The sequence below is a fragment of the Podarcis liolepis genome (genome assembly GCF_965112155.1).
Source record: "Podarcis liolepis genome assembly, chromosome: 4".
NCBI lineage: Eukaryota > Metazoa > Chordata > Lepidosauria > Squamata > Lacertidae > Podarcis > Podarcis liolepis.
In genome coordinates, this window is record NC_139558.1 from 90,348,251 (window position 1) to 90,360,826 (window position 12,576).

At 42.7% G+C, this 12,576-nt stretch overlaps 1 protein-coding gene across 11 annotated transcripts in view; it reads right to left on the reverse strand.

The window, feature by feature from the left end:
- Positions 1 to 12,576, reverse strand: part of FAT3 (FAT atypical cadherin 3) — a 462,341-nt gene that overhangs the window by 235,505 nt on the left and 214,260 nt on the right. For all 11 annotated transcript variants that reach the window (XM_083499062.1, XM_083499067.1, XM_083499063.1 and 8 more), the window contains exon 3: positions 7,650 to 7,964. In XM_083499062.1, coding sequence (XP_083355188.1) covers positions 7,650 to 7,964 — 315 coding nt within the window. The remainder of the gene's footprint in view (positions 1 to 7,649; positions 7,965 to 12,576) is intronic.

Consider the following 12,576-nt stretch of genomic DNA (forward strand, 5'->3'; position numbering starts at 1 on the left):
AACGGTGCTGCAATAAGGGAATTTCCCACAAAAAAGGGAAGGTTGACAGCTATGGTCAAAGGCGACTATGGGGTTGTGGTGGTCATCTCACTTTCCAGGCCGAGGGAGCCGGCGTTTGTCCACAGACAGCTTTCTGGGTCATGAGGCCAGCATGACTAAACCACTTCTGGCGCAATGGAACACTGTGATGGACACAAGAGTGCATGGAAATGCCGTTTACCTTCCCGCCACAGCAGTACCTATTTATCTACTCCTATTGGTGTGCTTTCAAACTGCTAGGTTGTCAGGATCCAGTGACCAAGCACGATTCAAAAGTCCCGTCCCCCCCGACTCTGTACCTACTCCTTCGGGCAGAGTGAAATCCCATTAAAAGTTCAAAAGGCACACAGGAGAATACTTTAAAAAACCCACCCATATTTATGAGGCACATAAACTGACCTGCCTGAAGGCTTAATTGAATATTTCATGGTATGTGCAACATCACCTATGCTTATTGCAGAGCATAAAAGTACCCATGAACCTTTTATCTCTCAGAAGTAAGGGCACATTAAAAGAGCATTTATTTACTTTGTCCAAAAGAGGGGAAAGATGTTCTAAAATGATTGTGGCAGGAAAAGAATCGCTACTTGCTTCAAAGATTCAATTAGGTAATATTAGATCTCATGGTTTTTTAAGGGGGGGTTAGAGTAATCCACATTATTGCTATCCTCATTATTGCTATTAATTTGCACGCCACATTAAACCATAGGTTAGCAAACAAACTATGGTTTAGTTCAGTATCGCGGTAAAGGTTTTACTCTGTTCCCCGGCACCTCGCTCCTGTCAACGACTGAATCCATGGTTTGTCCACCCCAAAGAAACCATGAGCAGTAGGCCAAGAACAAACCTTGTTTACTGATTATGGTCTGTGTGAGAGAATACAGTGGTACCTCGGGTTAAGTACTTGATTCGTTCCGGAGGTCCGTTCTTAACCTAAAGCTGTTCTTAACCTGAGGTACCACTTTAGCTAATGGGGCCTCCTGCAGCTGCCGCACCGCCACCACGCAATTTCTGTTCTCATCCTGAAGCAAAGTTCTTAACCCAAGATACTATTTCTGGGTTAGCGGAGTCTGTAACCTGAAGCGTCTGTAACCTGAAGCGTCTGTAACCCGAGGTACCACTGTACAATCACAAACCCGGGACTGGACATTCCAGCAAGCCAGGCTGTGGCAGTACAGCAGCAGCAGCAGAAACAAGGAAAGAGCAGGGTGAAAACTTTTCAGCAGCCTCCGCCAGCACTGAACCCTAGTTTTTTCTGACTACAGTAAGCCTGCAACTTGCAAGGGGGTTGTGTGCCAGGTATTGTGTCTAAAGCCAAAATTGTGCATAGTCAAAACGTGTTGGATTCAGGGTCAGGTGAGATTGTCCAAGTATTTTTTTCCGCAGAACCCCACCTGCTTTTCGACTGATTTTTATTTATTTATATTTATTTCCCACGCACATAAAGCTGAATGCACACAATTTAAATGCACCTAAAATGCAGGCTTACGGTACAGTTTGATTTAGATAAAATATACCGTTTAATTTAGTTAAAATATAGTGCAGACTAGGACACCACGGACTTGCATTTATTTAGTTTGAAAATGTTTAAACCCTTCTATCTGATGAATATTTGATGAATTATTGTATTTTAATATTTTGCTGGAAGCTGCCCAGAGTGGCTGGGAAATAAATAAATAAATAAATAAATAAATAAATAAATAAATACATACATACATACATACATACATACATACATACATAATTCTATTGATTTAATATAAAGACTGAATTATTTTTTATTTTATTTTTGCTATAATAGTTCCAAGACAATGCTTTCAACGCTGCATAGATTAGAGAGTTTTAACTGTACTGCATCTGACACTTTGGGTCAATTCTATATATCCTAAGCAGCTGAAACTGTTCCATCGCTGGTGGCTGCACAGCAGAGCAGCTGAAGTTTCTGGAAGGAGGTTCAAGGGCACCCCCACACAGAGAATAACGCCACAATACTCCGATCTACAGTTTCCAAAGGTTTTGTGATGGGAGAGAAATGCTGGCAAAGGGACAGAACCTGGAGAAAAGCAATCCTGTACTATAACCGGCTGTTTGGCAGTACCAGCTGATTGTCAAACAATATAATCAGTCCCAGTACTTCTCCAAGATGAAAAGCTTATGAGTCAAAGGGAGTTCATCCACATCGTATGGGAATACCATGGGATTGCCTATTGCATTCTGCCTGGTGCTCCCGTGTGTCGCAAGACTTCTTTTTTTTAAAAAAAAAAAGTGTGTGATGGTTTGAATTAAAATTCACTGCTTCCCTCGGAGCACAAAAAATTGCAATAAATCAATGCAATAAATTACTGCTATGCTTTGCTGTGAAATTAAGACCCATATATGGGAAATAAAGCGGCAAATTTATGGCTGCAATCAATCTGTTTTAATGTATATAACTCCATCATGTGTTTTATTTACCTTCCCACCATTCCCTGCCTCTTACTCAGGGGTCAGCAAACTTTTTCAGCAGGGGGCCGGTCCACTGTCCCTCAGACCTTGTGGGGGGCCGGGCTATATTTTGAAGGGGGGGGAATGAATGAATTCCTATGCACACAGGGAATAATGGGGCGGGGGATTCTAGAGTAAAGTTATGGAGCTCTTGCTCAAAACCATGGTTTGTCTTTTTTATGTCTGGAAGAACCAACTATAGCTAGCAAAACCATAGTTTGATATCATGGACCTCTGCCCTGAATCAAATGGAGGGGAAACAACATTGAGGCATGATAATGTGAACCAGTACAATGCCTGTTTAAATTATGTGTAGTTAGAAAGAAGGAACAGATTTTTATACCCCATCGTTTTCATACATATGTATTATGCAAAGTAGTGGCGCTGTGGTCTAAACCACAGAGCCTAAGACTTGCCGATCAGAAGGTCGGCGGTTAGAATCCCCGCGACGGGGTGAGCTCCCATTGCTCGGTCCCTGCTCCTGCCAACCTAGCAGTTTGAAAGCACGTCAAAGTGCAAGGAGATAAATAGGTACCACTCCGGCGGGAAGGTAAACGGCGTTTCAGTGCGTTGCTCTAGTTCGCCAGAAGCGGCTTAGTCATGCTGGCCACGTGACCCGGAAGCTGTATGCCGGCTCCCTCGGCCAATAAAGCGAGATGAGCACCACAACCCCAGAGTCATCCACGACTGGACCTAACGGTCAGGGGTCCCTTTGCCTATTATGCAAAGCAGCTTGCAATACTTAAAGCATATAGAATATGCATGTTAAAATATAACAAGCAAACATAATGAGAGCGTGCATAGCTGATGAAAAAGCATGCACAGAGAAATGACCAAAGTTAGTATTGTAGACAATATGCAACCTTTCTTAAACTTGGCAAAACAACAACAACAAAGGGTCTGATCATTCTTTTGACTTGTAAATACTCTATATGCAAAATGCATGCACACATTTTAATGGCTTCAGTATAATGGCATGTGTTTGTTTTGTCAATGTGACGGGACAGTTGGTTGCATAAATTATGCATAGACCATGGTTAATGCTTAAGCCTGCAGCATGAGGAATAACAAAGGAGGAGTCAAGTAATGAATCATATTGGGAAGTACAGTTCATCTAGAATTCTAGGCTACATTCTAAATAGGTTACATACATACATACATACATACATACATACATACATATTATCTTGCTCTTATTTTTTATCAAGGGTGATAAGTTGGCAGCCTAAACCAATCTTCTTTGACTCCTGCAAATGTCAATCAAGACATAACATCCAAAACTACTGGACATGTTGAAGGGACCTGGAGTCCAATACATAATGATTTCTTTGGCCTACAGTGTCAGTTGGGAAGGGGTATGGAGTGAGGGAAACGTTTTCAAAAGTTGTAAAATTATCCCAAACTATAATGCTACATATCTGATATATGGAAGCAAATGTGTGAATTGTTTAAGCAGCAAATGACTTATATTACAGAGCATCATCACCACCACCATCACCATTTATTTATTTATCATTTACTTATTATTTATTGAATATACACACATCCATGGCAGTTCACTGATGAAGGAACTGGAGAACACAATTTATCTGGGGTTTTTTTGCTGCCTTAAGTTTGTATCAGTACCACAGCTTGCTGTTTAGCAGAAATTGTACGATTTTCGTGTTTCAATTTGTTTTTAACAGGTCTGTGGCCGTACAATAAAATTTGTCATTGCTGCGGGAGAAATCGGTGGCTCTTCAAGAATACAGAGGCAACTGGTGACTGCAGCAGTAAGACATAGCTGGCAGATACCCAACCTGCCTTCTTAAAAAGGAAAAGTGATTTCACAATCACTCTAGGCAACACGGTTATACCCATGTTGGTTTTGTGTGTGTTTTACATGCTCAAAAAGCCACGCTGCAGTTTAGCTTTTGTCCCTTCCATTCCAAAGCAACCCCATGAACGGGTTGATCTTAACACCTCTTGCAGAGTAAGCTTGTTGGAAGCATGATCTCTCTCTCCCACGTGGCCCTCCATGTTCGAAGAACATCACTAATATCTACTGGTTTATGAAGACTTCATTTCAGAAAACTGAGGTTTTACGGATACGAACTCATTGTAGGTGCATGTGCTGTGCCTCACGGTTTGAAATTTGCATCTGTAGTACTATGAAAGGCTTTCCAGACTAATGAAGAAGCAAAATAAATTACAGGGGTACATGGAAAACCTAAAATGTGTTTCCAGAACCTATTACATTTGAAGAATCCAAGGGAGGGTCTTGAAATCAGACTCAAGAGTGAACCAATAACACAAGGAAGTCTTTGTATAGATAGCCATCAAAAAATAAAATTCAAGGTTGTATAGCGGGTGGGCATACCGGTGCAGTTAGAGGAGGCATCGATAGTTTAATAACATTAGAGGCGCGGGGGGGGGGGATTTCCCCAAAAGCTTAAGAAAATGCTTAAAATGTAGTTTAAAAGCCTTGGTAAAGAAAGGATTCTGGCTAGCCTTTGCTGTTCTTAAGAGCACTAACAAAAGAAGGGCTTTGTTGTTGTTTAGTTGTTTAGTCATATCCAACTCTTCGTGACCCCATGGACCAGAGCACGCCAGGCACTTCTGTCTTCCACTGCCTCCCGCACTTTGGTCAAACTCATGCTGGTAGCTTCGACAACACTGCCCAACCATCTCGTCCTCTGTCGTCCCCTTCTCCTTGTGCCCTCCATCTTTCCCAACATCAGGGTCCTTTCCAGGGAGTCTTCTCTTCTCATGAGGTGGCCAGGGTATTGGAGCCTCAGCTTCACAATCTGTCCTTCCGGTGAGCACTCAGGGCTGATTTCCTTCAGAATGGATAGGTTTCATCTTCTTGCAGTCCATGGGACTCTCAAGAGTCTCCTCCAGCACCATAATTCAAAAACATCAATTCTTTGGCGATCAGCCTTCTTTATGGTCCAGCTTTCACTTCCATACATCACTACTGGGAAAACCATAGCTTTAACTATACGGACCTTTGTTGGCAAGGTGATGTCTCTGCTTTTTAAGATGCTGTCTAGGTTTGTTATTGCTTTTCTCCCAAGTAGCAGGCGTCTTTTAATTTTGTGACTGCTGTCACCATCTGCAGTGATCATGGAGCCCAAGAAAGTAAAATCTCTTACTGCCTCCATTTCTTCCCCTTCTATTTGCCAGGAGGTGATGGGACTCCTTCATGGATCACTGCCTTGTTGTGGCGAAGGGGCTTGAATAACTAAGAGAAGCTATGAGCTATGTCATGAAGGGCCACCCAAGACGGACAGGTCATAGTGGAGAGTTTTGACTGCATGTGATCCACCTGGAGCAGGAACCGGCAAGCCACTCCAGTTTCCCTGCCATGAAAACTCCATGGACAAAGACAACAGGTATATAAAGAAGGGCTACATCTGGTTGAATCCAGAAGATAGGGCTCCCCCAAATTTCAGGTGGGTGGAATTCCGCAGTCTGGTTGAAATCCTTTAACTACAGGCCTTAAATAGATTAACATCTGTCTCAACAGGAAATGTTCACTGGCTGATACTATCACATTGTCAAAATAGGTATGTATCATTTCATAGGATACCTGAACACCTGAACTCCAGGGTGACATAAACATTAAACCAAGGCTCTCCAAGGTCACAAAATGTGAGAATTATCTGCATTTTTGTTTAATGCATACATCAATTTGTTTACAAACCTATATGATTTCCTGCTTAATTTTTCACTCTTACATCATGACTAATTGCACGGGTTGATTTAACGCTAAGTGGCAGTTACGAAAAAGACAACCACCCATCAGCCATCAAACTGAGCACTGTGGGAGTCCTTAAGAGCTATTTCTTCATGGGATTATTCCTTGCCGCACAATTCCAATTAAACAGAGACCGTCTAATCAGCACTACGCTTCCCTCAACACAGCCAAGAGACTTCTTAGGACAAAGACACCTCTAAGCTGCAACTCGGATGACAGAACTACCGGTTTTTCACCCTCTTCATGCGTCAAGGACAGTTCATAATTGCTAGATTGGTTGACAGCTGATGAAGACTTCCCCAGTTAAGCCATGACAAATGTAGCTTAGGGTCTGGCTACCATTTCGGTATGTTCTCATTAAGGCACATATCTGAAAAGATGTGCAATAATCATACAAAATCTTTTGTTGACATTGGTGATGCGGGTTGCAAATTTTCCTGCTTCACTAAGTTCAATAGTGTTGCAGGAACTCCCCCCCAATCCTTCAGTTTGTACAAACATGACACACACACTCACACACAACGTTTCTGTTATAAATTCATAGTAAATCAACCATACATCGGATTTACACCGGTCCACTTTTATTTTGCTCCAAGAAGGACCATCAAAGGGGGACGGTTTGATACAGGATGGCCATAATCCCTTAAGCGTACTAACACGTACTCAGGAGCCCTACCCAGTTGGCATGACAACCTTGATGGTCCCAGACAGAAGACCATCAAGGTCACAAAGGACTTGCATATAGGAGTGGATTCAACATGGACTGGAACAAAGGACAATGATCAGATCTTCCCTCTGGGGGCAGGAAACTGCCAGCTCCCCTTTGTCCTCTAGAAATGACTCATGGGGAGGGGGAAAGGAGGAACCAGCCAGGTGACAAGATACTCAGGTTACCTCCATAACTCCTCCCTCAACCCCTACTTTTTCTGATGTGTCAATGATGTAGTCATGATGTAGTTGTGATGTAGTTCTAGGGGTGTAGCTTGGGGGATTAGTAACTAATAAAAGTTGGGGTCTTCTTTTGTTCTGGGCTTCCATTTTGTTCCACCTTGTGGCAGGTGGGAGTCCTGTCGCGACAGTCTTCAATAAAAACCAAGCCTACTGGCTGCTGTTTTGCTCTGGTATTCCTGGCTGGTGTCCTTGTTTTTTGTCCAAGGGAGCCCACAAATTCCTCCGTTAACAAGACACAATGAATGTATGCAAACCCCAAATAAGTATGAGGCCACTAGCACCATGTTGGTTTCCGCCCTATGCATCTCCCTGTTAGCAACAGCTTAACAAATGGCTGGTCCAGAAAGAGATAAAACAGTACGTACACATTAAATATGCCAATCATCTGTACACATATCATGTCAACAGCATACAAAGTTGGAAGACATCTCCTTACCTGTTTTGGTATTGATGATGAAAAAGTTCTGAGGGTTCCCACTGGTAATCCTATAGGTCATCTTTTCATTTGTGCTGGAGTCAGGATCCTGAGCCTGTATCTGAATAACTGATACATCCTTAGGAGAGTTTTCCAAAACAGATGGGTAATATATGGGTTCAGAAGTCAACGGAGCGTTGTCGTTCACATCTTCAACCTCAATGTAGACCTCGATGGTGGTGTAAAGTGGAACAACACCACGATCTGTTGCATACACAGTTAACCAGTAGGACTGAGTCGTCTCTCGGTCCAGGATATCTGCAGTATAGATAACTCCTGCAAAAAAAGACGTGGGGGGGGGGGAAAGAGATTCAGGATCATTGGTGAAGATAAGAAAACATAACTGTTTCAAACACAAGGATGCCCCATTAAGGAAACATGAGAAAGCATTCTGAAGCCATTGTGTGTTCTTGATTTAAACAATATGGCTGTTACATTCAAGTCACCATGTGGACACATCACATCAGTTTTTGGTTATGCGCATCCTTCTTTTCTTCCATTTTTCCTCTCACATTCCTCCCTTCTTCTCCCATTTCATCATTATCCTGGAGCACTCATTACTAGCTGCCTCTCCCCACATGCATACCATGAGCACATGCTGATATATGTCAAGTCTGAGCTTATCATTCATTCATTCATGACATTCAACACACTGAAATTACACTAAAGCTCTGTTTTTGCATTCAGGTCATGCATTCCATGGACAGGCATGGAGGTAGCATAACAGGCTCTGCCTCTCACCTTACACGGACCCACTGAAGGGTTGGACAGAGCCACTGCGCATGGAACTATACGCGGGGAAGGCTGCATCCATGGGAGCAAGCAACTGCCATCAAACATCTCCTCAATTCCAAAAAGCCTTTCATGGATTCAGCTGCAGATCCAAGTGTTCAATGGATGCACATAAATAGAGGTTGCACATGGCACCTGATGCCTTTCCATTGGACCCCTGAATGGGGCATTCTTTTTGCACAAAGGTGTTTCATTTTTTTTGAGCTTTGCAAACTGCGAATTAGAAGGGACGCGGGAGGCGCTGTGGGTTAAACCACAGAGCCTAGGACTTGCCGATCAGAAGGTCAGCAGTTCGAATCCCTGCGACGGGGTGAGCTCCTGTTGCTCGGTCCCTGCTCCTGCCAACCTAGCAGTTCTAAAGCATGTCAAAGTGCAAGTAGATAAATAGGTACCGCTCTGGCGGGAAGGTAAACGGGGTTTCCGTGCGCTGCTCTGGTTCGTCAGAAGCAGCTTAGTCATGCTATCCCCATGACCCAGAAGCTGTACGCCGGCTCCCTTGGCCAATAAAGCGAGATGAGCGCCGCAACCCCAGAGTCGGTCATGACTGGACCTAATGGTCAGGGGTCCCTTTACCTTTACCTTAAACTGCAAATTGGACTTCTTTGGACTGTTTCTCTACAGCCTCACTTGACTTTTCCCTAAAGTGGTTTTAGTAACCATTCCTTGCTTACGATGAAGGTTTTATGATGGATTGACTTCTGCGAATGTTGCACTGAGACTTTAAATGGTTCGATTTCAGCAGCATGAATCAAACATTCCCAGTCCTGCTTAGAAGAGGCAAAACTGCCACAACAATTACCAAACAGTGCAGACAGCATTAAGCATACAGTGATGATGCACACCAAGTCCTGCTTCTAAAACCAGAAAGTGCAACCATGTAATTCCACCACTTTTGGTCATCCTAATCCATCATTAATATTCAGGGATGAAATGTTTTGAAAGAGATAGTCCAGGACCAAATAATAAGAGAGATATTAGCAGGAAAGCTTCAGGGCAAAATGGGAGGGAAAGAAAGTTGGGTTCAGCTATCGATGGTAGTTAAAGAGTTTGAGTACATCAATTTGTCATTCACGGGAGAAAGATTTAGCTCCTGGGCAGTGCTAATAGAGAATTTTTGATTATGCCACCCTCTGAACACTTCTCTGAGACTGCCTAGTCTTATAGAAAGTTTCAAACAGCTAGCATGTGATTCTTCCCACAAGGAATAATCTTTCTTCGTGTACAGCTGTTTTAAACCCAGGTGCCCTGAACCAATCCTGACCTCCAAAAGCAAAGTTTTAAAATGTCTAAAATTAATAAACCAATGAAGAACAGAAAACCACCACCTGGCAACAGAGAGGAAATCAGAATTGACAGATTCATGCATCCTTAGGTACAGGGCATCTCTCCCCTGGAAAGCTTTCGGTTAACAATATCGTTTTCAATATAGTTTCCTCTGCTGAGTTAACGTCACTGTTAATCTCCTATATTAATTGGCTCCTATGAAGCATCTTGAAACAATTTCACAATACAATAAAAACTTACGTAAAACCAGTTGAAACAATTACATATATAAAAACAACTTCAAATCCAATACAAATACAAGACTGGGGTTTTTAAAAATCCACTCAGAAGGCTTGCCGAAGTGTTGTTTCAAAGTGTATTTTTGTTGTGACTGTAAAGTGGGCTTCTTGGAAAAACAACAGAGAAATACTTTGTTGTATCAATAAAGCAAATACGAGGCAAATGCTATGCTTCTGCGGAAGAAATGCCAAACATTTGTCCGTTATTTTACAGAAAAGCAAACTTTGCTGGCGTATTAAGGAACCCACTGCCTAAACCTCCACATAAATGCACTCTTTTCATCCCCCAGTGAGGTGCCCCAAACTGGTCACCTGGAAGAAGCCTCCATAATTAGCGGCAAAGCTCCACCTTGTCTTTGGTCTGTGTAAAACAGGAAGCGATACATATGCTAAAAAGAACAAGGTCCATTTATCTCTGATTTAAGCCCTATGCATATTTATGTGCAAATTCAAAATACCCTTAAGGCTCTTGGCGGTGTGCCAAGGCAGCTTTCATTGATGGATAGGCTGAGAAGAACTTATCTGCTTCCCATAAGCTGCCTCTGCTTTCTCTAAGTCGACTCTTTTGAGACTCCACTTTGGATTGAGTTTAGGCAGGATTGGAGGTGCCACAGATATCTTTATTTTCTGATTCCGAAAGCCCAACACACACTCACATATTCCCTGGCTGTGCCACGGATAACAGTATGAGAGGAGTCGGGAACCAGGGCATGAAGTCAGTAATTACAACCAAAGAGCAAAGTCAGAACCAAAAGCCAAAGAAGGAGGCAGGATAAAGTTGGATATCCAGAACCAGTGTCTTCAAAAGAACACAGGAACATACCTAAGTTCAAGCTCAAGAAAGACTTGCTATGACTAAGTTTGTTTTTGACAATCACGTTTTTGTTTCAGAAAGCCTATCCAGTCATGGAAATTTAACACAAAAACTTATCATGTATAGTTAGTTTTTTTAAAACAACAACAACACCTGCTGGTTTTGTTTTGATAAAAAATTATGGCAACATGTTTCTAAGGGTTTTGTTTTAGCTGCTATTTTTCAATGAATACTTGAGTCTAATCAGGACACTTTCCCCTGCTCTTAAGTGTCCATGCAAACTGCTGTTAGGAAGCTGTGAGGCCCAGTTGGCTCATAAATTACTTCCTGAACGCGACTGGATGAGGTTAGAGGTCTGCTCTACAAGGGAGAGATGATGAATTTGGCCACGACTGCAGCTAAGGGTACGGAATATGTGAATATTCTCCTCGGATATCTGGAGACTTGATTGCGCAAGTTGTTGGGCAAATTAGGCAAGCACAGGAATAATTCAGGGGGGAGGGAACATTTTACTGCCAGGGATTTGAATGAGAACAACACAGATTAAAAGCGCTTGCGTGTGTGATGTGCAGGAATGATTTCAACGTGTGTTGTACTGTTGAGAAGTCTGCTTTTGAATGGGGATCTCAATGCACAAGAATGCCAAAAGGAGTGCACAATGCAGAACAATGATGCAGAAAATAGCCAGAAATATCCCAAACAAACAGTGCTGGTGTTCAGAAAGGCAGAAACGCCCACAACAATAGACCGAAAGCTGTTTGCACATCTTTATCCAGGAAGGTGAGTTCCTTTATTAATATGCAAGTAGAACTTCAAGTGTATGCTAACAAATGCTTGCCTCAGCAATCCAAAAACCAAAGTTGTGCCATTAGCTGGTGCAAATCAAAACATAGTTGCATCAAGGTTCTTTAGTTCATCTAATTAATTCTGATTACTAAGGTCGGAGCAGGGAGTACCAGTCAGGTTTACCCCTTATGTTAAGGCACACTCTGTCTCTGAAGAAAACTATGAACATGGAAGAGTTTAAGCGATATAGAAAGCTGCCAGTGAGTGGTTTAGTCGGGGGGGGGGAGGGACCTGTGCCCCTCCAGTTGTAGCTGGACTCCCATCAGCTTGAATTCCCATCAGCCCTAGTCAACATGGCTAAAGCTCAAGAATGATGGGAGTTGCAAACATGGAACATCTGGAGAACTGCAGGCCCCCTACTCCTGAATTAAGCAATGTAATTGTATATCTCCATTGGCTGCATGGTAGATAAAAACCAATGATTATTTTTTTAAAAATCAGATTTTTAAAAATTTAAATCAGATTTTTTAAATACAATGCTTTTGGAGGAAAAGTCTTTCTAAAGATAGTTTTCTATTTACCGTACTTTTCGCTCCAGAGGGCGCACCGGACTATAGGGCACACCTAATTTTTAGGGGGGGGGATAAAGAAAAAAAATTATTCCTCCCCCCCAGCCGCGGGGCTGGGGCGGGGGAAGCCCGGTGGGAACTCCCACCGCGCTCAGAAGGCTTGCGGATAGCTCCTTGAAGCCTGGAGAGTGAGAGGGGTTGGTGCGCACTGACCTCTCTCGCTCTCCAGGCTTCAGCGAAAGCCTGAATTCGCTCCATAGGATGCACACACATTTCCCCTTCATTTTTGGAGGGGAAAAAGTGTGTCCTATAGAGCGAAAAATACGGTAAGTTACATTATAGTCCAAGGGCTATTCATCAGGAAA